This window comes from Talpa europaea (genome assembly GCF_964194135.1).
Source record: "Talpa europaea genome assembly, chromosome: 7".
NCBI classification, from domain to species: Eukaryota; Metazoa; Chordata; class Mammalia; order Eulipotyphla; family Talpidae; genus Talpa; species Talpa europaea.
Window position 1 is genome coordinate 108,834,630 of NC_140074.1, and position 26,307 is coordinate 108,860,936.

Consider the following 26,307-nt stretch of genomic DNA (forward strand, 5'->3'; position numbering starts at 1 on the left):
GAATTCTCAGGCCCCCCCCCTTTTTATTTGCAGTAATATCAAAGCATCCATTTACAAATTTTCTGGTCTCCAATCAGCTGGAACTGACTGGGTCATGTCTTTGAGATCATGTAGCTGTGTTTGTGTCTACTTTGGTCAATACAAGAAAGGAACCAACCAACACTGGAACAGGCTAACACACAGCTCCAGCTGGAATTCAAGCAGGAACATCCAGGCACGCCACACCTGAATAGTGGAGGAAAGGACAGCTGCTTTTCCTTTTTAAAACAAATTCAATTGAAGAGGGAGCGGGAGCAAACACTCATCCAAAGTTAAAAGTACCAATCACTTAGAACTTCATTCTAAGATTTTCTTTTTCTAACACTACCCTGAAATAAACTTACTAATAAATCCCAAAGATTTAGTACGAAAAAGCAGAATTCATATTTCTTTTTTTCTTTCTTCAAACACCAAAATAAATTGCAGGTGAAGATGAAATACAACTGAAAGCTGACTTAAAAGTTTACAATTAATCCTAAAGAATCTAAAATATCATGGTGGTTAATATGAATCTATTTAAACTAAAACATTTGGGTACTGCTTTTCAAGTAAGGGAACAGTCAAACTGTTAGAAAGTTCCTGGGTGGGAAAATGAAGGGAAAAAAAGAAAAGAAAAAAGAAAAAGGATTGTTACGGAAGCAGAACCTCTTCAGAAGCTGTGAGGCAGGATACTTGTCCTTTACTCAGTTGTGGCCATGGAGGCTATCCCAATTTTCTACAAAATCTTCTTAGTTCAATAGTGCTGCAACAGCATGGCATAAAAGAGTCAACATGCCACTAGACCTAAGGACCAGAATTTTTCATCATAAAACCATGATGCTAGGTAATGTTTGAATGGGAACATTTGATATGGATGGTCAGATGAAAGATACCAAAATGTCAGACAGCCCATCGACTGCTGTTGCCAGGAGATTCAACAGTCAACATCAGTCTGATAAGCTACCCGACAAGGTGGTACAGCCATGGAGATGTCACGACGGTAGGCAAACAAGCAGACATTCAGGAGGGATTTGATAAAACAAATCAGGCTTTTCTGGCCTGTTGAAATATAAACCCAATTCTACTCTCAACATGACAGTACTGATTTTCCTAAAGAAAAAATGAAATTGTTTACTTTCTTCCCAATAAAAACAAAATGATCTAGTACAATTAGACACATCTCAAATGAAAAATCATGTGAGAACAAAACACTTACTGAATAAAGGTTAAAAATCAGATTACATGTAAAAGTAAATTTCTGTTAAAACCAGAGTACATGCTGAGCTAGAATTAACAGACATGAGAAAGCATGGCTTTAGATGAGTTACTTTCTTCTAGAGTGTGTCCTTGACTTAGCATACTGTCATCTCTCCTGTTACCACAAACCAAGAAATTCCCTAGCTACCCCAATCCCTAAGGTACCATTTCAGCAGTGTAGCTAGCTGTTCAATTTCAGTACAACAAACAGAATGCCTTGGTGGTAGCTCTCATGCAATTAAGTGCCAGTTTAAGAGATTATGGCTATAGGTGGATATGGCAACGCTGCCATTCAGTAGGTAGAAGCCAAAGCTAAAAAGTCAAAGCGCTCAAGAAAACGGACACAATTTTGGAATGATCAAAGATGTCTTTATAAAGTTTTTTCATGACTTCATTCTAAATATACAGAATAAAAAATGGTGTCAGCTCATTCGTGAGACATCAACCAGATTCTCCTTATACTGTCATAAAATTTAAAGATCCGTTTCCCAAGAGGATGTGCAATGCATCATAAAATGGCCTTTTTTTGCAGGTAGGAGGAAGGGTTGGGCAGGATGGCATATTAAATTTTACCATGATAGACATGCAAAACTGTTATCCCAATCTAGTATAATTTATATACATTTTGATGACTTAGAAAAACAAAGTAGTCATTTGTGACAAACCTTAAAACCTTGACAAATTTAACATACTTAGGAACTATATTTTTTGTTGTCTGGAATTCTTTAATTGTACCATATGGGCCTCTTCAAAGCAATAAATTGAAGGCCGGTTTCTGCTAAGTTTGCTGCTGAACATCACATTCCACCCTAATAAAGTACAACTTGGGTTGAATCGAGGGTGGATACCTTACCTTAACACACAAAGGAAAAGTATGTGAGTGCAAAATAGGGACAAAACTTTGAGGGAAAAAAAATTAAATTGATACAGCTTGGAAAAGGCAATTTTCCTTTCTGTTTCAGAGTCCTCCCAATTTAAGGGTAGAACTCGTTCATTCTACTTTTTCTGCTGTTAAAACCTTTTCCTGCTTATTTAGTTTTCTCCTCGGAGTTCAACCTTTTCCTGCTTATTTAGTTTTCTCCTCGGAGTTCAACCGCTGCTGGATTCGTTTGGCATAACTTTGTGCCATGGAGTTAATGATGGATAGGATGAAGTAAAACACCATTACAACCACCAACTTCTCAAACATCCAGGACAACCAGTTTTCTCCCTGCAGGAATAAATGCATAACAATCCACAAGACTTCATTAGTTTAGTAGCAAGACAGCAGATCATCTACAATGTTTTACGGAAAATAATGTGTTAATACAGTTTAGAATGGGGAGAGGATGAGGTCATCTTGTGTCTTTTTACTACTTAATAAAAAGTCTGATTGAAATTCTACTCTCTGAAGTCACCATGTAGATACTTGTAGAGAGTACTGCCCACATAGTCACACATTCTTGTTTCAGTAGTGGGAGCAGCTCTTATAAATGTTATAGATTTCTGAAGTCGTGTTTGGTCAACTGAGGGCAGCAAAGGGCCATGTAAAGAGTGTAAGGCCATCAGAAAAAACCAACTGTGCTTCCTCCAAGTTTCTCATTTCAAGTTATTGCTTACTCATCCTCTTCTAGTCTTTCCCTTTGCCATAGAACTGTTTTACAGAAAGGGCAGGCTGGGTTTAAGTTAAAAACTTCAAGTTCAGCTAAAACGTCTATTTATTTCCCCACCTTCATATGAAAAAGAGTAAAAATGAAGGAGATAGTCAAATGACCTCAGTTCAAAACGCTATTATGTAAAGGTCACTTTACATAACAATCAAATATTTCCTGTAAGTCCTACTTTTGTTTTTTTGGAAAAAGATGCTTGAAATAGAAGTTATATATTCTGATGTAGAAAAAGACAAATTTCCCAGCAGAGAGTAAAAAGCCTCAACGTTAGAAGGAAGAGAGCCTAGCACTTGTAATTTCAGTTTTAAGAAGTGCAGGTGGGGAAGGGGAGCAGGGGGGGGCGGTGAAGAAGAAAACAGTAAAATCTCACCTGTGGTGCATCCATTTCACTTTTGTGATGAAGTTTCTGCCGCTGAGCCTCCAGGTATTCCTGGAATGGCTTCTGCAGAGACGGACCTATGCCGGGGACAGCACTGGAAGCAGGGTACAGTAGCCCAAGGGAAATGATACATTTGGGAAGAAAAGCAAGAAAGACATTAAAGATAATCCACTTACCACCAGGAATCAAAAAGCAGAGATTGAATAGGAAGAGGAAAAAAAAATACATCAGCAGAGCTGCTGAAATCCTTTGAATTTGTTTTAGTGAATAAAAATTCAGCCTTTAGAGCCCCTTAAAGGAGAAAAATCTCTCCTGTTAACATATTTGCGAGGCATTAGGAGCTGAGCCCTTCCTAGCATTTAGAGTTCGTTCTCAGAGTGAGGCCAGCAGAGCTGATGCTGCGCACTGGTGTGGTACAAAGAATAAAATGAATGACTTCTGAGAAGTCCCACATTTATCACCACCAGTTCCTGTAAGAACTGGTTTGAACCGATTAATAAGGAAATGACTTATGCTTGTGTCATCCTTAGTTGAAAAAGAAACTGCCCGCCCTCTCTCAGACTTGTCCCATCTTCTCAGAGGGGGCGGTCCTTTCTCAATCTAAGTCCTTATTAGGACAATCTGTGCGTCATCCTTATCCAAAAAGAATGCATTAGCAAATTTGGGAGGCACCTCCCACTAGTCAGAAGTCAGTGATTAACAAAGGAACAAAGAAGGAACTATGAACCTTGAATCACTTTGTGGTTTATGGTAGATGATTTGCACAGAAACTACAGTACATTACTAAACAACTTGTTCTGAAATGACTGGGATAGTGATCTCTGATAAGTTTATGTACTTGTAGCTCCTTCTCAGCCAGAATACGTGGAGGCTGTGCTGTTAAACCGGTTTGGCAACTCTAGCTACCAGGCTCCCGTTTTAGAAGTGATAGCAGGCGGTTTTTTTTTCTTTCTTCATTTAAATGGTAACTTGGGGGCAACTTAGAAAAAGCAAACACCTCATTTTCTGTACCCTTTATTATCTCATCTGTCATAACAGGGTTAAAAGGTGAGTGAACCCAGTCTCCCAAGGCTAGCTAAAGGCTTTTCAGTATGTATTTGTAGCAGTGCCTAATGCTCTCCCTATTAAATTAACTTCACTTCTTTTCTAGAACAATTTAGTTGCTGCTTTCTACAATAAAAAACAGAAGTGCAGAGGAAGAGAATTTTCTTCCTACTATATTTATCCTAAACTAACAAAATACCTAACTCCTGGTTGATATTTTTCTTTGACTCTATTAACGATCAACCACACTGAATGGAGTCCTTCCTAACTTTGTGTTCAATGGGTAAAAGGCGCGACGTGGGGGTGGGGAACTGCAAGAAAGTGTCGCTCACAGGAACTTAACTTAAAATCGTTGCAGGGATTCAAAATATCAATATTTGCTTACAAAAGAATTTACAAATCAACACTAAAATTTCTGGTTCTGAAGATACACACTGGAAGGAGAAAAACGAGATCAGTGTGAGATGAATTTGTCAAAAGGTCCTTTTTATGAACAATGAAGGACATGAAAAACGGCCTGCATATGTAGTAGAGGAAGCAGCTACACTGATTACATACACCAGAAGACACACATGATATCAAAGATGGAGAAGCAGAAGTCTCAATCTGTCTTTTTCTCTCATTGACTTTTACCTGATCTTACAAGAGCTGTGTTGAGCTTTCAGGCTGTTTATCAGTAATGACTCTTTAACTACGTAGGTACAATAGTACAGACTTTTTCTCTTTAGAAAAGAGATTTTTTTCTTCTGGTAGTTCCTTATGTAAAACATATGGAAATGCAAATAGTATCTATTCACACTTGAAAAATCATATAAATATGAAAAAAGAAAAAACAATTCCAGCAAAATACATGGACAAAGACTGGCTTTGAAGAATGCAAATTTATCAGACCTTTCCTTCAGAAATTGATTCATTCACCCTTAAAAACAATACCTTATATGTCATTATCTCAAACTCTCAAGGATAGTCACAGACAAGCAATTTATTTCAAGAGGAAATTAAGGGGGCCTCCCCGGTGGCGCAGCGGTTGAGCGCTGGGTTGCGAAGCTACCCACGGCCTCTGCGGCGCCGGTTCGATCCCCGGCTGCTCCCCGGCCACTGGAGGAGGGTCCCACATGGTGTGCAGACCTCTCCTGCCGCCCGCTGCTCCCCTCAGCAGTGTACTTCGGTCCTTCTGCCTGCTCTGCTCCCTGCTCTGGCTCTGGTGAATTCTCTCACCCTCCCGCGCTTCTGACTAGCCAGTGCATGTATAAACCAACCAAACAAACAAATAATAAATAAATAAGACATGCCTCTAGAAAATTTAAAAAAAAAAAAAAAAAAGAGGAAATTAAGAATCAAGATTCAAATGTAAGAAAGATCCTACTATTTTGTTGTTGGGTGGAATAAGGAAGGAATTGGGAACAATCATTCATTCTAACCTCTGGTCAAAATAATTTGAAAAAGTAAGTATTTGCCATTGTAAGTCCACTGTGAGCTATATACGTTAGCTGATAGAGAATGTATATCATTATATATTTACATGATGTACAACTTTCAAATAATTATATTGGGCTAATGTTGAGATTAAATTTTCAAGGTGCTCTGGAGTTTTTAGTGGTGGGATGGGATCTATCTCTATGAAGTTTCCCATAAGAGAAAACAGTTGAAAATAGGCAAGTTAAAAGTTTTTATAGTAATATATTAACCCAAACTACTATGAACTACCTTCTCCAAAGGTAGATCGATCATTTCCTTATCAGATCCTCTTAATCTTTTTATAGTCATCAAAATTTTAGTTCTATTTTCATTTCTCTATCTCCACAAATAATGTGTCAGTTTGTACAAAAGCATTCTCATTCTAGATCTTTCCATATGAACATTAAAGATGCTTTACCAATGGACTATAGAAAAACTGATATTACAGTTGTCTGTCTTAACTTGTATTTAAGGTAAACACAGCAGTCCATAACCTCGTCCCTCAAGTTATTTTCAAGCAGCAGACACAAGCTAGAGTCCATTTTGACATTTAAGATTAATTTAGGGTACATGAGGGGTAGGGATATGGGATTCTGGGAATAACGTGCCTCATAGTTCAGTGACTTTTTATAGTTAGCATAGCAAATAGCTTAAATACCATTCTCTAAAAGTCATTAAAATTCAGAGTATCCTGTGCACCCGGATAAGAGTGTCATCTCAACCCATAGTGAGTGGGTGAAGTCCTCTGTGGAGGCAGTAGGTGCTAGGTATTAAATTCTAAGTGTTATAGTGTTGTGATATAGAAGAACATAAGGAGGACAACAAAGACATAGAATTATTTTTCATTCAACTGTTCCACTAAGACTTGTAAATAGTCACTTTCCTAGGTGAGAAAATATTAAATAAATAAATAAAAAAAGTTTGTGGATAGTAATACCTTGATCTGTTTTCCTGGCATATACATTTTCTAGCTTAACTAGAAAATACACATTTCTAGATAGTTTAACTCATTACAAACAAATTTTCAACAAATTACTTTTATTACAATTTTTGCACGTTGGCTCCAAATTTTAATAAAGGAAACAATCTCAGAAAATGCAAACAAAAGGAAAAATCAGTAATGAAAAAAAAAAAGCACAAAAGTCCAAATCCACACAAAGTTCAAAAGTGGTTCATGGGAACAAAATTTGCCATGCTTACATACCTTAGTATGTGTTAAAACAGAAACAATCTAATCATCCTTGCAAGTTTCTGTCAACTGTTCTAAACAATTTGCAATCAATATCTGGTATTTTCCTATGGTTTTAAAAGTTACTTTTGTGTTGGAAATCACTTTTTTAATCAGGAATCTGTATTTTAAACCCTCTTTATATTTACTCATATAAATAAAGGTCTGCAATATTCTCTGTACCCACAAAAACCAGAAAATCTTCCAGAGGAAGCATCACAATTGGCAAAGGTTACATAGAGAGTGGGTGGAGGATTACTCCAGTTTTTCAAAATGCTTAAAATTTCATTTGTTGTTTAGTCCCGAGTACACACCCAACCCAAAAATTCATCAGTCATTATATTCTTGTTTTCAAGGGAGTTCTTTTAAATTGTGTAAGTCTCAAACAATTTGGTTTTCCAGATAGAAAATATACACCATCTGATTTACTTTGAATTGCTTCTCATCATGGAGGTAATCATTAAATTAGGACTTGCTGTTAGAAGAACCGAAATTTTCCTGTTCATGAATCTGTTTGGATTTTTCCAATGAGGTGTGTGTTTTTTTGTTACTATCTACCATCACAAAACTGGGAGACAGTGCTTAATAACAGAAAAAAAAAAACTTAAAAAAAATAGTTGATTTGTCTTGTATAGCACTTGTTTCACAGTGCGTATATTAATTCAAAACAGCTAAAATATGCAAAAGGAATTAAATGGCTATTAAAAAAGTAAAACTTTGTGTTTAATATAGACTCTGTTCCTTTCTTAACCAATTTTTTTGAGGATCCTAGCAAGTTACATCGTCTTTCTTGAAAACACAGTGCCTGACAGGGTTCCCAGTAAGGCTATAATAATATGCTTGATCTTTCTTAGAAAAAAATGTGGGCACAATGGTTTTTAAACTTTTTTTATTGTTTATGCAGTCATTTGAGGGTAATTTATTTAACATCCATCTAGTGATTAATCAGAAAGTCTTTAACAATCATCTCAGCTTGTGATCAGCCAAACCTCTAAAAGTTTACAAATGGGAGGAAATGATTTTTGAATAAGAGTCAGGCCAGTGGTAGTATTAAAAGAAAGGGAAGAGAAGATTTAATCAATCCTAGTGCTGCTATAATTTAGAAAGTATAACAAACAGCTTCTGAAATAAACTACTAGTAAACTAGTATTTTTTAATGGCAGAGCAGCTTAGACCAATGGTCAACAAGCATTTTTGATATATGTATAATCACACAAGTAGTACACAAATACAAATTAAAAAGGATTAAAATAAAGATGGAAGGGTAAAGTTAAAAATTTTTTAAATTTAAATGTTTTACTAATTATTATGGCCTTTGTGCTATCATTAGCAAACACTTCAAGGCATATATATGCTTGTCCTTTATTAAGATTGATAACTTCTAAAATTTTTGGTTAGTTTCTATAGACATATATTAGTAACAGATGAAACGTCAATGCTGCATCGTTTTTTGCTATTCCTTGTAAAGGTATTATCAGTATTATCTTCCTCCTACTGTCTTACTTTTTTAATAGGAATCTTTTAAAGCCAGTTATCTGATTTGTGAGAATTAGTTTGGTTAAAACTGGGAATTATAAGCTATAAATCTGATTAATAGGCCATACAAAAAAACCACAATACATTGTGCCATGCCCACTCTCTTTTGTACTGTGAAACGCTCACTGTTTCCTAGCCCCATTTTTTAAAAATTTATTTTATTTATTTATGCATACAAGAGTTGGGGTGTAGGCCAGAGGTGTGGGGGTTGAGAGGATTCACCAGAGACAGAGTGGGAAGCAGAATAGGTGGATCTACTGAAATACACTGCTAAGGGGAGCAGCAGGTGATACAGGAGAGGTCTGCTGCTCCATGTGGATCAGCTCCCTGGCTGGGGATTGAACTTAAGCTGCAGTGGCTGCTGATAGCTTGATAGTGCTGAAACCTTAACCCCTGTGCTACTAGGGAGGCCCTCTTAGAATCTTTTTGTTTGAGACAAAGTCACACTGTATATAATTAATGAATTTATCCTCTGACTGCAGAGAATAATTCTTTCAGTTCAGACTTGGCTCAGGAATATAGGAATAGAGACCTAAACAGAAAATGGTCTTTCAGCTGAAGCTCACAGACTTGCTGAAGAGAGTTTTACAATTAAGGTACTTGACATATTTTTAGGGATGATATAAAAACTCTTCCCCATCCCATCCCCATTACATGCTGACCTGTCTTCTGTACAAAGAGGCAATGACAGTATGATAAAGTTCAATAACAAGTTGGAATAAGAACTCCCTTTCTCTGATAAAAGTCTTATAGATAGTTCTGTTTTCAGAAATGGGCACATTTTAGTTAAACATTGTAAAATTAAATTTCCCTCTGCTTCCTCCAGGCAGTGATCTAAACAGCCTTAACAGTTAATATTTTAATGAGTTGTCATTTCCTGTCTGATAAAGATTCTCACAGTATTTAACCACCAGTTTTCCTGGGTGCAACCAATACTAAATCTTTATTCACAGTGACTCAGAATGGATCTCTGACTCCTGGCCTGATGCAACAATGATAGATCGCCCTCCAAGTGAAACTGTCTTTTCTCCAAAGGTAGATTGCTCTGAAGAGAGGGGTTAGAGGGTAAGCTTATCATGAAATCTTTCTAAAGAAAGCAAAGACCATCATGCTGACTGCCATTAATATTTATAGCCTTACAGTATAGCAATTAGAGTGAGGATAAAGACAAAAAAGAGATACAAATTGATACCCAATTAACCAGGAATATGACAAGTAAATGAACTGACGGCTAATAACAAAACAATTTATATTTAATCTACTAAGAATGGGATCCAGTCATCCTGTGTAACTAGAATGAAAATATTATTAACTTTCCCATTTAATTAATGAGTCTTTGAAGCTGATAGTCTAAGGAAAAAAACTGGTAACTGATATATTCTACTTGCTTTTGGCTCTCAAATGTGGTAGCCCATTCAAATCAAGTTCCTTTACATTTCAAGGATCTTGTAAGAGCACCCCAAATTAAAACAAATTCAAGATGAAAATTATGCTACTCTAAAAAGTTTAGGACTCTCTCATACATACATGTTTGAGTTGATAGTCTGGCATAGTCTAAAATTCTGTTGTGATTCAACCTCAGGATTTGGGATTAAAACAGCTTGAATTTCATTCGCATCTGTGCCTCTTTCAAATGATTAAAACCTCTTTTGTATTCAGGTTAGTCCGTTGTGTGCTGAGTGGTATTATAAACACATGACACCATCCGTTTTTTATTGGCTGTGTAGAAGGAAGACCATTGCTTTATCCAGAAATGTCAGGTGTGTTGTTGCTATTGCCTCAGCGCCTATTTCTATCACAGGTTTCGTTCAGAAAAAGAATTCACAACTGCCCATACTTTTGAACATTTGGAATTGTTTTCTGTAAGAATCAGAATGGAAGTAAGACCTACTGGTAACTAGCAGCTACTCTTTTAAATGTACTATCAGTAAGGGAAGCTTTTGAAAACAAAGCCTCATTTAGAAAGTAGACTTGAGCCAAGCATGCATTTATGTTAATGAATGAGACTAGAGGGATCTAGAATCGAGTAAAAGTGATTGGCTGCCAAAACAAAACCCTGTTAAAAATCAACTGATTTCTGTTACAGAAAATGAGAGTGGTGTCATTTTAGATGACAAATCTGGGACTGGCCAACACCCACTGAGTTCTAAGAATAAAATCACTAACAGGAACCCAGACTCAAAAGTCAAGAATAAAGTGTAGTCTGCAGAATTTAAAATTTAAGGTAAAATAACATGGAATTTATTGGCCTTTAGATTATTCTAAATGGCTGATAACATGGGGATTAAAAAATATATTCATTGGAATGTAATCTCATATAAGAACAATCTAGTTATTCCAATCATTAGTTTAGGCAGAAAAATCAGTAAATGCAGTAGATAGCCAAAATTAAAAATCTTTGCCCTCAATAAATTTAATCTTGAAGGGTGATGAGAGAGAAATAATGCATTTAAACCTACAGAACAAATCCAGAAGCTTTCTCACACACAGTAACATGGGCAAGAACTACTTACATAGCTGCACAAGGTAGATACAAGTATGAGGAGGAGAGTGGACAAAGCAATTCAGTCTGACTCCCCATGAAATTCACACAGCAGTGCCATTTGAAACTGGCATTTTTTCATCCGAACCTCCAACTCAAGCAGACTACCTCACTACTTTTGACAGTGCTCCCACGTCCCTCTCTTTTCTACTTCTAAAGATCTTCACTCCAGTATTAAAGGAACATTTGATTAGGAGGATATCAACCTACTCAGGCTTTTGATCTTATTTTCTTTATCTCTTACCATTTATAAGAATTAACATTTTTTGTTTTGTTTTTCCAACTAGACAGTGATGACAGGTTTTGCTATGCATATTTAATAAAAATGTACAAAAAACATCTGGCACAGTGAATTCTTACGATTCGCGACTTTCCAACTCCCATACTTTCTTGTTTCCCTTTGTATTTTCCACTCTAGTTTTTGCTAGTCTTTCTCTCAGCCTACAATACACAAAGGTCTGTCCTAATAATGAATTAATGAAATAATGTAGCCAACAAATATATATAGAACACTTAAAATGTATTAGGCATGGGCCTCCCTGGAGGTGCAAGGGGTTAAGATGCAACGTATGAAGCAATCCGCACTCACTGCAGCACGAGTTCAATCCCCAGCCAGGGTGCTATGGCACAGCAGACCTCCTCCTGATTCACCTGCTGCTCTGCTCAGCAGTGCATTTCAGTCAATCTGCCTGTTCTGTTCCCCACTCTGTCTCTGGTGGATCCTCTCACCCCCCACACCTCTGGCCCCTACCCCAGTTCTTGTATGCATAAATAAATAAATCTTTTAAAAAAATGTATTAGGCATAACTTTGGCCTACTTTTCCTTTCCCTAACAATTCTATTATCTGATATAATAGGGTTTTGGTCTTCATTCGATGGAAATGTGCTAAATATTGTCAATGGTAACTTCTAATACAATGTCCACTCCTCATCTAACAGTCTAACTTGAGTTTCTGCTTTAAACCTTAATTATGCTGTCCCCAATATCTATAACAAAAATATACAAGTCAAGGGTCAAAGGAGAAGATAATATACTACATGAAGACATGAAAAGAAAGGAGTTTTTTTGCCTACACTACAGAAGATTATGTTAAAATCAGCAGCTGGGGTCTCAAAATCTCTATCTACTTTCAGTTACTACAAATACTTGTGTTCCACATTTCTATAACCTTTTCTGATTTTACAATGATCACAGTCAAAGAGAATTAGTACATAAGCCATTTTATACTTTAAAGTGAAAGGACAGATTTTCTTTCTCTGGAAGAAAAAGTCCAGGCCAACATAGCTCATTCTGACCACTTGTCATAGAGCAAGGAACAAGAAACAACATTAAGATTCAAGCATTTAATTACTCACTGGTTAAAATGATCTCTCTTGCCACAGGCAAGTTCGACTCTGAGGTCAGATATCAAGTTAACTCAGAAACAGGAGACAGCAAAGAAGAGCATGGAACATTCTGTATCTGGTTAAAAAGTCCCTGTTCTAGCTAACCCCATCCCCCAAATTCAATGATTGAGTTATGGAAAATTTCTTGTGTGGTAAAACTGGGGACTTTGTCTTCCAATAAGGCCCTGGCAACCTGACAACAAGCCAATGTTCTGCATATGGTTTGTTACGAGTCATATGCTTAATTTTATTTTCTGGGAATTCTCATTCTGTGTTTGGTGGGAATACAGAACATGTCATTTTAATCATGATTTTAAAGTTAGACTTGGTCATGCTCTCTCATTGGAGAAAGTCTAAAATTAAATAAAAATTATTTTAAATTGTAATAATAATAATAATAATAATGAAAGACTGCAACAAATGCAATGCCTCTGAAGCTCTAAAGTTCTGTGGTTCTTTGGTTCTGTTCCCTGGCTTATTTCAACTGAGGAGATGAAAAAGTAAAAAACTCCATTACATGCTTAATCTTTTTTTTCAGAACCCTTTCTCTGTCTTACTGCCAAACATACCATAAACCAAAGGGCTTTTTCTCAAGGGTATTATTTGTATCCTAGCCTCTCTCAAAATATGTAATAGCTTCATTACATCTGTTCGAATGTCCATTTATTAGAGCTATATCAATCCTGATCTAGGAATAGAAAATAGGGATAAATTTCCTTAAACCTAATGAAACTGTCCAAGAGATAAATCTATTAATTATTATTTCTGGTTGAGGGAAGGAAATATTCTTCAAATTATAGTAAGTTTTGGAGGTAGGGCTTACATTCTCTATGGAACCTTGGGGCTGTCATATAAAAGACACACTGTACTAAAAATACGACAGGCCAAAAGCATACATAAAGTATCAAATTCAGCTGGGCTACTCCATAACTAAATTGAGATTAAAAGTCCTTTGAAAAGGGATATTTCCTTCAGTCATCAGCATACCATTCAAATTTGCATAAAATTAACACTAAACCTCACCAGAGGTGTAACAGTCACCACTAACTCTCTCCCACTTGGGGATGAGAATTTGCCTGAATTTGGCTGTAGACAAAACTAAGAGTCGAGTTATCTTGCATATGTCTAATCTCCTTTTGATGCATCTTTCCTCTCTTTTATGTTAACCCTTACATCATACTTTTAGGGTTTTTATAATCCTTATCTATGTTACACTAAGAAATACAGTAGCGGGGCCTCCCCGGTGGCGCAGCGGTTGAGCGCTGGGTTGTGAAGCTGCCTGCAGCCCCTGCAGCGCTGTTTCAATCCCCAGCTGCTCCCCGGCCACGGGAGGAGGGTCCCGCATGGCGCGCAGACCTCTCCTGCCGCCCGCTGCTCCCCTCAGCAGTGTACTTCGGTCCTTCTGCCTGCTCTGCTCCCCGCTCTGGCTCTGGTGAATTCACTCACCCTCCCGCGCTTCTGACTGTACCCAGTGCTTGTATAAATAAATAGATTAATTAATTAATTAAAAAAAAGAAAGAAAGAAATACAGTAGCATTGTTCAAAACATCAAAACAAACAAGCAAAAACATGGAAACATTCCAAATGTGTTTCAATGGGACAGTGGATGAACAGACTACATAGTGAAAAAATACATAGCAGTCAAAATGAAAAATCTTTAGCAAAATACAGTAACAATAATATGATAAATGAAAAACCCCAAAAGACTTCATGCAGTATGATGCTTTTCATGAAATAAAAACTAAAAAAGGGCCTCCCTGGTGGTGCAAGAGATTAAGTCTCAGCACTATGATGCTATTGGCAGCCACTGCAGTACAAGTTCCATTCAGGGCCAGGGAACTAACCAAATGATTCAGCAGATCTCTCCTGTCTTGCCCGCTACTCCCCTTGGCAGTGTATTTCAATAGATTCACCTATTCTGCTCCCTACTCTGTCTCTGGTAAATCCTTTCACTCTCCCCCCTACGTCTGCCCTATACCCCAGGCTCTTGTATGCATAAACTAAATAAAGCTTTAAACAAAAATCACTGATGAGCCAGTTTTAATTAAACTGTAAAATAATTTCATACAGGACATTTCACATCTTGGCTGGAAATTAGAAAGGTTAACAGTGGCTTCCTGAAGGGCACAGCAGGCGAGACAGGAGAGATCTGCTGTGCCATATAGGTTAGCTCCCTGGCCGGGGATCAAACTAGTGCTGCAGTGGCTGCTGATAGCTTCATAGTGCTGAGACTTAACCCCTTGTACCACCGAGTAGGCCCCTAACACATTTTTTAGATAAAGGGAATTTTTTACTTCTTTGGAGGAGTTATAGTCTCAAACTCCAAAGCTTCTTATAAATCAAGATTATATGACATGATATATGACTGACTTAAAATTAAAGAAGCATAACCTGAGCTTAACCTTCCTTGCTATAGGTTAAGAAGGGAAAAGATTTTATCTTTCAAATTCTATCCCAATAAAGTCTTTTATATATTTCCTCCCATTCAAACAGTGACAAAATTAATATCAGTCCTGAAAGAATTACTTACCCAATGAAAGCCACCATCTGCTCCACTATGTGTTTGCTGAATGTTATTATAACGAAGATTTTCTGTAAAGAAAATACCAGTTAAAATATTTTCTTTTTCACAAAAGCCAATTTAAATGTACAATTCTGATAACAGTAAAAAAAAAAAAATGAGGTTCTGATCGTTACCATAATGTTCAAAATTCTTAAAAAACAAAAACTCTGATGTTTCACAGGCAGTTGTCACCTACTTAGTATTTTGACGATGTTTTTCCCTAGGCACTAGGAAAGATGAGGCTCAAGTCTTACTAGGATATATGATTATCTAAAAATTATTATCATGAAACCCAAGACCGGGTAGATATTCCCCGTGTCTTAGGGATCTTAGAATTGTGGTTACACCCAAAGTCCTAGGTTCCCAGATAATCTCCACCACTGAAATAAAAGCTAATGACCGGGATCTGGCTATGGTTAATCTAAAAGATCTTGACAAGACTGTCATTTAGGAAAAGTTTTTATAGATGTATCATGCAAGTTCCATTCTCAGATTCCAAATGAGCTTGGACTTTCAGGCTTGGAGTACAAGTAAAGGCATCAACAGGTTATTGAGGATCTTTATCAACTGGGGCATTTTCTTTTCATTTTTTTAAAATTTAAATTTTATTTTTATATTCCCCATACAATTGCAACCCCCTTATTTTGACCCCAAATCTCCTTTCCCCGCCCCGCACCCCCACATAGTGTCTCTGGTTCATAGTTGTTTGTTGATTTTGATTTTTACTTTCTTATAGTTATTCTTTTTCCTGGTCTCTCATTTAAGTTTTCTAGATTCCTGCTATGAGTGAGACCACCCGGTATTTTTCTTTTTCTTTCTGGCTTATTTCGCTGAGCATGATCCCTTCCAGCTCCATCCATGTTGCTACAAATTGCATGTGTTTATCTTTTTTGAATGCCAAGTAATATTCCATGGTGTATATGTACCACATCTTCTTGATCCAGTCATCTATTTTTTGGGCATTTGGGTTGTTTCCATAGCTTAGCTATTGTAAATAGTGCTGCTATAAACATAGGGGTGCAGGTGCTCTTTGGAATTGATGTTTCTGTGTCTTTTGGGTAAATACCTAGGAGTGCAACTGATGGATTATGTGGAAGCTCTATGTTTAGTAGGTCCAGAAATCTCCACACAGCTCTCCATAGTGGTTGGACCAGTTTGCACTCCCACCAGCAGTCCAGGAGAGTTCCTTTTTCTCCACAACCTCGCCAACATTCGTTGCTGCTAGTTTTTTTAATATGTGCCATTCTCACTGGTGTCAGATTGTAGTTTTGATTTGCATTTCCCTGATTACAAGTGATGTTGAACATTTTTTCATATGCCTGTTGGCCATTTGCATTTCCTCTTCAGAGAAGTATCTTTTTAGCTCTTCTGCCCATTTTTTGACTGGATTATTTTTTTTGTTGAGTTTCATCAGCTCTTTGTAAATTTTTGTGATCAGTCCTTTATCATTAGTGTTGTGTGCAAAAATGTTCTCCCAGTCGATGGGGTTTCTCTTTGTTTTTGTTATTGTCTCTTTTGCTGTGCAGAAGCTCTTTAATTTGATGTAGACTCAACTGGGGCATTTTCAATTTGTTCTTACTGAGTTACTCTCCATTAACTAAAAATGTTGATATCTTACTTTACACATAATGTGCCTTTAGGACTAACAAGTAATAGATATTCTCAACTGAATTCAACAAATACTATAAAAAGTACTTAATAATTAACAATATAAGGAATTAATAAAGATTTTTTTTTTTTTGGTGGGACCCTCACTGGTGGCTGGGGATCGAACTGGCGTTGCAGAGGCTGCGGGCAGCCTTACAACCCAGCGCTCAACCTCTGAGCCACCAGGGGAGGCCCAGGAATTAATAAGATTTTTAGGGAACACAAAGATGAGGATACTTCTTCAATACCCTGAAGAAATTTACAAAATTTCCTATACATAAGTAGAAAGATGGTAAGTACCTACATATGAATAAAGATAAAACTATAAATGCCATTTAGTGATGAAGACAGTGTGCTATAAAAGTTCAGAGAAAGGGGGCCTCCCTGGCGGCGCAGTGGTTGAGCGCTGGGTAGCAAAGCTGCCTGCAGCCTCTGCAGCACCGGTATGATCCCTGGCCACCGGGCAAGGTCCCACATGGCACGCAGACCTCTCCTGCCACCCGCTGCTCCCCTCAGCAGTATATTTCGTCAGTCTGCCTGTTCTGTTCTCTGCCCTGGCTCTGGTGAATTCTCTCACCCTCCTGCGTTTCTGACTGTACCCAGTGCTTGTATAAATAAATAAATAAATAAATCTTAAAAAAAAAAAAAAAAGTTCAGAGAAAGGAAAGCCATAAAAATTCAACTAGAGTTCCAAAAGGAATATTAAATTTATTTTCAATGAACTAATAATACTTTGATTAAATATGAGTAATTCTAGATTCTTTCTCCAAACACTTTAATGCTTTTTAAAAGATTTTTATTTATTCATTTATTTATTTATGCATAGAAGAACTGGGGAGTAGGCCAGAGGTGAGGGAGGTGGGAGTGTATGTGTGAGAGGATTCCCTAGAGACAGAGTGGGGAGCAGAACAGGTGGATCTACTGAAATACACTGCTGAGGGAAGCAGCAGGCAAGACAGGAGCGGTCTGCTATATCATATGTGGGTTAGCTCCCTGGCTGGGGATTGAACTCAGGCTGTAGAGTGAAAGTGCTGAGTATCCTAGGCTACTAGAAAGGCCTCACTTTAATGCTTTTTATTTTTAAAGATTTATTTTACTTATACAAGAGCTGGGGTATAGGCCAGAGTCGCGGGAGGGTGTGAGGATTCACCAGAGACAGCAGGGAGCAGAACAGGCAGATGGGCCAACAACACTGCTGAGGGGAGCAGTGGGCGAGACAGGAGAGGTTCTGCTGTGCCATGTCGGAATCTCCCTGGTTGGCAGGGAATCGAACTGGTGCTGCAGAGGCTGCAGACAGCTTCACAGTGCTGCGCTCAACCTGATGAGCCACCAGGGAGGCCCTTTAATGGTTTTTAATTGTTAAATAACTTTAGTCCATGTACCAAAGGGGAGGGAAGGAAATAACAATATTTAAGAGTCCTCACAGTATCCATACAAAAAGCCAGTTACATGATTGGAGCCGTAAATGTTTTTACTAAGAAACAGGCTAATGGTTTTGGTCCCTGGTGATTTCACCTCCCTGAGCTCTCCTTACCATCATTTCCTAACATTCAAAATGAGCCAATGCGTAGATAATTACACAATTTCATTGCTTGAAAACAAAATAAGACTTTTTTTTAAAATATGTAACAGCTTGAAAATTCACTGTGGAGTTAAGACATAAACCTGTCAGACACAGAAGAACATATGTCTCAGATCCCTGAAGCTTGCGGTCTGAGTGAGGATTCTACCAAATAAACAAATGGCACAACCCACTCAACAATGTATACAGAGGAAACAAAAGAGTAGAGTAGGAAGGAAAAAAAAGATGGATTGTGGGAACTACTGATGGCAGAAAGAACAAAGAAACTATCTATAAAAGAAGGATCCTTCAATGGAAAAAAGAATCTTAGATTCATTCATTAGATTTATCTACTGAGTGAGCACTACATTCAAGATGTGATTCTAGGTACTTTAATACCTCAGTAAGCCTACAAAATCTGTTCTTTTTTTTTTTTTTAAAGATTTATTTATTTATTTATACAAGCACTGGGTACAGTCAGAAGTGCGGGAGGGTGAGAGAATTCACCAGAACCAGATCGGGGAACAGAACAGGCAGACTGATGAAATACACTGCTGAGGGGAGCAGTGGGCGCAGCAGGAGAGGCCTGCATGCCATATGGGACCCTCGCTGGAGGCCAGGGATAGAACCGGTGCTGTAGAGGCTGCGGGCAGCTTTGCAGCCCAGTGATCAATCGCTGCGCCACCAGGGAAGGCCCAATCTCTGTCCTCTTGAAGCATATATATTCCAGTGTGTTCATGTGGTTGTGGGTGGGAAGTTAGAGAAGCAATAAAGAATATACATGATAATTATATGGCATATTAAGAGTAAAAGTGAGTATTGCTGATTTTTCATTATTTCTTCATTATTCAGGAGAAAGGCAATGTCTTTAAGTGTCTTTCTACAGGTATTGGACTTGAACTTATCCAATGCAAGGGGAAATCTCAATCTACTATTATTAGTTTGGCTGATTTGGATTTTTTAGGGGAAGTTTAATAGATAGCAAGATATCAACATATTTTCACCAAGGAAGGTTGTCTAGTTTAAGTTGTGAAAAACGAGGAGATAAGTTCAGAAAAATCTGTGTGTGGGTTTCCCCCTTGTTATTTCAGAAATAGCTAAAATGTTTTTATTACTCATTAATACTGCTTACCCAAGGGCTGAGAAATGTTTGTTACCCCAAGCTACATCTGGATGTACATCAAGTGACATGCTTTTAGAAAGAACGTCTCTATGATACAATGCAACATAACAAACATCTAGGTTCAGTGATGGAACTCAGATGCTTTCCTTTCAGTAACATAGATGGATTTTAGCTTTATTTATATTTTTTTCATCTACAGAGATACGGGATGAGTTTCAACATTTTAGAGCTTGGTTTGCATTGCAGGGCTTTAGGTAAGTCTTTTATCTTCCTAACATTCATTTCCACCATTTATGAAACTTCGATAGTTACCACCTCACAACACTGTTCTGAGATAACCAATGCAAACTGCCTGGCACGTCTTTATGAATAGCAGGCATTAAACAATTCAGTTTCTTAATCATATAAATAACTTATAGTTCAGAAGGGAGGGTAAAAGAATGGAAAGAACACTGAACTTGAAGCTGAAAGACTTGGGATCAAATTCCAGCTGTCCTTTCTTAGGCAACTGTTACTGATTAACTTCTCTAAATTGGCAGTTACAAAATGGGAGTAGCAATTTATATATCCCAGGATTACAGTAACTAAATCAGATCACATACAATAAATGCTTTAAGGTGTGAAGTGCTAAATAAAAAATTAACATTACTGTAACTTGAAAATATCTTCTGAAACAGTTTAAAAATAGATTAGTTTTGAATATTCTGTAATGAAAGGCTCAGTAAGTACACAACCATTACAGAGTACTTTCAGCAGAATAAATTTCACTATTAAAGTATAATATATAGAAAGTTACTACATAGAGCAGATGCTATGTAGAGAAGCTTATGGACTCCTAGAGAAGATGCTATCAGTAATCTGCTATTGTTCCTTAGCTATTAATAGTTTCAAAGTACTGCAGGAAAGTTAAATGGTAACTTCCCCTTTCCCTCAAAAAGAACAAGAATGATTAAAAGAAAAAAATAACCTCAGGTACCCTGCAAAATAATTTATTTACTCACCACAATATTTTATTATTTAAAAAATCTTGTTATAGTGTTTTACATCTTTACCAAAGTGATTAGCACCATTAACATTAAAAAAACCTATGCTCACTGAATAAACTTACTGTATGGGGAAGGAAATATATTCCTTGAAGGGAGAAAAACACATCCTTAAAATTCTGAATGATTAACATGGCAGGAGAGTAGTCTCAATAAATTCATCCCTGGAGGTAGAAGAAACTTGGGAAATCAATGTGCTTTTTATTCTTAAAGAATCATACCAGGGCATAGATACCACTAATTAGGTTCTTACTTTTCCAAAGAGGCCAATGTCTCTTGCAAACTTCACTGATTAAAATTCATTCCTGGTTAATTTAATTTACTCCAGTAACATTTGTCCTTAGAAGAAATAATTCACAGAATAGTCCTGGAAGCATGTATTCATCTCCTCTCATTTCAGTGCTCAGCCTCTTTCCTATACACATACATGAGCACACACACATGTGCACTATTAAAGATTTCGTCAAGTCTTTGAAGGCTAGCAGGCTCTTACATCTCTAATAACATCACTATAGTGTAAAACAACAACAACAACAGAATCAATGAAAGGCAGTGGTCAGTAAAGAAATATTTTTCTATCGTGTGTGAAAATAATGGGCATTTTCCTATATAGGAACATTATTTTTGTTGGGTAAGTCTTGAATAAACACTTTCATAAGGCAAAGAGTGAAATTAAGAAAGAACAAAAGGAAAGGAAAGAAAGAATAAAGCAAACGACGAGAAAAATAAAGGGGAGGCCACAATTTTTTAATAGGGATGTAGAAAACTGCCTGAAATTTACTAACCTCCAAATGATGTTCATGGCTGTACCTAAGCAACCTACCAACCAAATGAAACAGAGGCAAAATCTTTACAACTTGCTTTAGAATAAACAAGAGAAATATGTTTTAAAGGACTCATCATCATTAGGTAAGGAATTAGAGGGTATAATTACCTGGATATGCATTTTAATTATTGCTTTTCCAATCAGGGTTGCACCAAAGAAAGTCCAAAAAGGTACAAGAAAGTGTCCACAAGTTATTCCAGCCAGATCAAACAGAGGATTTGGAATCTATAAAAGAAGAAATTTCTTTTGATGAGACTTCCATATACAATCCAAAGAACACTTTAGTTTTAGCACAAATAAATAAATACATGCAGAATTCTGTTTTATGCCTGCTTACACTGGAAAGAGATAAGCGTTCCTTGATCAGCACTAGACAGCTCATGTTAGGCAAGTATTTTAAAATGTCTATAAATTGAGTCTGATATTGAATCTGTGCTTTTATTTCTCAACATAATCAAGTGTGGACACATCAGAACACAGATTCACATGCTTTGAATACTCAATCCCAGATAACAGTTTTACAACAAATACCTTTTCAAAACATACCCACATTTCAGGAATGCTAAAGACAATTTCATGTAAAAATACAAAGAAACCACGGTTTTTGAGCACTTCACCAATTTTTCTCCCTTATGGCTGTTGGCTGAACCACTTAAGCCAATTAAATTTAATCATTTATGTCAATTTCAATTCAAAATTTCAAAGTTCAGTTGTTTAAAAAATATTTGTCAATATGTTCTTTTAAAAATAATGCCATGACTGGGCCTCCCCTGGTGGCGCAGCGGTTGAGCGCTGGGCTGCGAAGCTGCCTGCAGCCTCTGCAGGGCAGGTTCAATCCCCGGCTGCCAGGCGAGGGTCCCACATGGCGCGCACACCTCTCCTGCCGTCCACTGTTCCCCTCAGCAGTGTACTTTGGTCCTTCTGCCTATTCTACTCCCCGCTCTGGCTCTGGTGAATCCTCTCACCCTCCTGCACTTCTGACTATACCCAGTGCTTGTATAAATAAATCTTTAAAAAAAAAAAAATAATGCCATGACTAAAAAAATGTGCTTTTGTAAATAACACTTGAATTCAATAACTCAGTTTTGTTTTTCTCATCTAAATTCAAATGTTTTATGTAACTTCATTTTGGTTAATTTACATGGTTATCACAACCATATAATAACAATATCACCTGCACAGACTTAGATCTGTCAGTTCTTGAATTTTCTCATGTGACCCTCACAACCCCATACATTACAATTCTAATTGTTTTATTTTATTATCATACTTCATTTCATGTCGAAATGTAAATTAATTTAACATATATAAGATATTTAAGTCAGAATAGAAAATAATTAGAATTTTATAATATTTTGGACATCTCAGTCTCTGTTGGATACTCTAAGAAGAGCACAATCAATGACTATTGTTACAGGTGCTTTTCACTAATTATTTTATCAACTACTAATTAAGTACATAAAAATAAGATTAGAATTAAAATAACTCTTAAGAAATTTTGAGATTTTTTTCCCTCACTAAGTTTTTTTTTTTTTTTTTTTAAATAGAGGCATGTTTATTTATTTATTTATTACATTTGTTTGTTTGTTTTGTTTATACATGCACTGGGTACAGTCAGAAGCGCGGGAGGGTGAGAGAATTCACCAGAGCCAGAGTGGGGAGCAGAGCAGGCAGAAGGACCGAAGTACACTGCTGAGGGCAGCAGCGGGCGGCAGGAGAGGTCTGCGCACCATGTGGGATCCTCCTCCGGTGGCCGGGGAGCAGCCGGGGATCGAACTGGCGCCGCAGAGGCCGCGGGCAGCTTCGCAACCCAGCGCTCAACCGCTGCGCCACCGGGGAGGCCCTCCCTCACTAAGTTTTATCTTAGTTTTCGTGTTAACAACAAAATAACAAGCTTCTTTTTACCTTACATAAAGTATGCATAAATATGTGTTAAAAATCTCTAGAAAAGTTCTAGAAGCCCAAATTGATCTGTCAATTTATATTAATACTGATTATGCCTACTCAAATATAGAGAAGACCAGTTGGTATAAAAATGAATTTTTCCAGAAAACAATGATGGGATAATTTCCAAGCATATATCTGATAATTCCATGTGGAATTCAACTATGAGTCTCCTGAACAAAGATAAAAATATTTCTTCAAAAAAAAAAAGTGAATTCTTAGTAGTTAGGACATAAGCATAGATGTGTCCAAGAATATAATTTAAAAAACAATAAATCAAAAGTATTTGTATTTCTTCCAGGAATACTGAAAGCTAACTTTTATTGAAGCTTTGATCTGTAGGTACTTTTCGAAGATTTCAACATCAGCTTACTCAATCCCTAAAACAACACTATACAATGTTATTATAACCATTTCACAGATGAAAAATATGAGACAGACAGGGTAAGCAACTTCTTCAGTATAAATAACATAAAACCCCGAATTTAACCCAGAACATAAACTAAGGACATTATTGCTCAGTAACTCTTTCGGCTTAATTTCATTCTTCTGGACTTCACAGCACCTTTTATTTATCTCCTTCACTAGACTTCAAAATTCTTAAGGAAAAGGAACATATGCCTCACTTCTTTACTCCAAGTGTGTAGTAGTGGATACAAAGCTGATGAGAAACAAGAAATGGTTGAGCTTTAATGTTGTAGGCATTGTGTTATCAGTTTATCATCTTAAATATATCAGCCTTTTCGTGAGGATCTTATTGCCCCATTTTAAAAATTAGAAAGTGACAATGTTGTAAAAGTACCTCAATAAAAACTAAATAAAACCTTAAAAAAATTGTAAGAATAGGGCTCAAAGATGGTAACTTGACTGAGATTACACTGCTACTAGGCAAATATTGGCAAAAACAGGTAAAACTGGTTTAGAAGTCCCAGTAAGCTATTTTCTTTCCATTATATCATACTATATACATACAGCACCAATAAATTGCTCAAATAGTTGAGATCAACATTGCAAAAAATAACTTCTATATTAAAAAGGAAAGTTAATTATAAAAATTTCTAGAATAGCCAGGCTCAACAGATAGTAATTTCAGTCTTATTTTAGATGGCTGAACATCTTATTTTATTTATTTATTTATTTTATATTTATTTATACACGCACTGGGTACAGTCAGAAGCATGGGAGGGTAAGAGAATTCACCAGAGCCAGAGCAGGGAACAGAACAGACAGACTGATGAAATACACTGCTGAGGGTAGCAGTGGGCGGCAGGAGAGGTCTGCGTGCTATGTGGGACCCTCGCCAGTGGCCGGGGATCGAACTAGCGCTGCAGAGGCTCTGGGGCAGCTTTGCAGCCCAGCGCGCAACCGCTGCACCACCAGGGGAGGCCCTGAATATCTTATTTTAGAATAGCTCTAGAATGTTGACATCGTATTTGAAATTTTGGCACCAACATCCTATTTTGGCCATATGCTAAATGGTGAGAAGGGGTATCTTCATGTTCTAGTACACAGTAGATAAAACAGTAATGTATCTGTAAAAGATCATTTTGTGAATTTGTTATAATGACTACTTGTATCATATCAACAAGGTGCTTAATAATTCTCATCAAAAATACTATCAAATTACCAATAATTGTGTATAGGTTTTCAGTAAAAACTTCCATCATAATACTCTCTCTCAAATATATGTGGGTCTACTAAATTAGAAAAGGATTAGGATAAATAACTTATCAAGAACTGTCAATTTCACAAATTCTACAAGTTGAGACATTAAGTTTTCGACCTAAGTGGGTTCTTAGTTCCCTGTAGTCAAAGATGTCCCTAACTTTGCCACCTTCCTAGATTAATGTCACTTACACAGGGGTTTATATGAATTCTTCCTTGTAACCAAAGCTTGAAACTTTGGAAAACACTACCTGTCTATAATTCTGTAAAGAATGAAGTCATTGTTACTTGTTAAATAACACTACATTATAAATCCTTTACAAGAAGGATGGATATTTGTCTCTTATTGTTCCTATGGAATCAAGTCATTTCGATCTGAAGTCATCAATGCACGATGAAATGTCTAGAAATCAATAAACAAGATATGAACACATCTAACAGAAAACAGCTCAACTGATTAGTAAGATCAATGTTTAATAAAATCAGATACCCCTTAAAAGTGGTATCACTTTTGTTCATTTGGGAGTGTATCTTTAAAAACAATCAATCAAAATATAAGTCTACAATTTATTGGAATGTCTCACTTTTAACATACTTACTGAAGCACAGGCCAAAATTCCAAAAAATCCAACCTTCTGTACTAGGTTTTGAACTGCCAGTTTAGCTCGAGAGGCAAAGTCCTGTAAAAAAGAAGGATATCAAAAGATTAATGAAAAGTACAATGAAGAAGGAAGTATGGCTCTTTACAGAATTAAAACATCTCACAATCTAAGAGCATGGATTCACAAATGACTTTTAAAAATCGGCAGTCTGTACTAGAAAACATGCAAATAAAATCTTCACAGAACATTACATCCTTAAAGGTAAACTTTCACATTCCGAGAATAAACCAAAACATTGTTACTTTGTTTTTTGTTTCTTTCTTTCTTTCTTTCTTTTTTTTTTTGCGAGTCAGGGTCTCGCTATGTTGCCCAGGCTGGAGTGCAGTGGCTATTCACAGGCGCGATCCCACTACTGATCAGCACGGGAGTTTTGACCTGCTCCGTTTCCGACCTGGGCCGGTTCACCCCTCCTTAGGCAACCTGGTGGTCCCCCGCTCCCGGGAGGTCACCATATTGATGCCGAACTTAGTGCGGACACCCGATCTGCATAGCGCACTGCAGCCCAGAACTCCTGGACTCAAGCGATCCTCCTGCCTCTGCCTCCCGAGTAGCTGGGACTACAGGCGCGCGCCACCACGCCCGGCTGTTACTTTGTTTTTTGAATTCTATTTGGATGATCTCTAAGGATTAAAAAAAAAGTTATAAACGAGCCATGAACCAACTCATTCTTTTGGAAATACTGGTTAACTTACATCTATCTCTTTCTCTTTCCTTCTATAACTTGTCAGATGTCTTCTTTGATTAGTATTAGGGTAGGAAATTATTATGTGCCAATA

At 37.0% G+C, this 26,307-nt stretch overlaps 1 protein-coding gene across 3 annotated transcripts in view; it reads right to left on the bottom strand.

The window, feature by feature from the left end:
* Nucleotides 1–2,253: 2,253 nt before the first annotated feature.
* Nucleotides 2,254–26,307, bottom strand: part of VMP1 (vacuole membrane protein 1) — a gene marked incomplete at its 5' end in the record, with an annotated part of 85,639 nt that continues 61,585 nt past the window's right edge. For all 3 annotated transcript variants that reach the window (XM_084238655.1, XM_084238653.1, XM_084238654.1), the window contains 5 exons: nucleotides 2,254–2,485; nucleotides 3,295–3,397; nucleotides 15,028–15,089; nucleotides 21,369–21,485; nucleotides 25,469–25,549. In XM_084238655.1, the coding sequence (XP_084094781.1) occupies nucleotides 2,342–2,485; nucleotides 3,295–3,397; nucleotides 15,028–15,089; nucleotides 21,369–21,485; nucleotides 25,469–25,549 (507 nt within the window). In that variant the 3' untranslated portion in view covers nucleotides 2,254–2,341. The remainder of the gene's footprint in view (nucleotides 2,486–3,294; nucleotides 3,398–15,027; nucleotides 15,090–21,368; nucleotides 21,486–25,468; nucleotides 25,550–26,307) is intronic.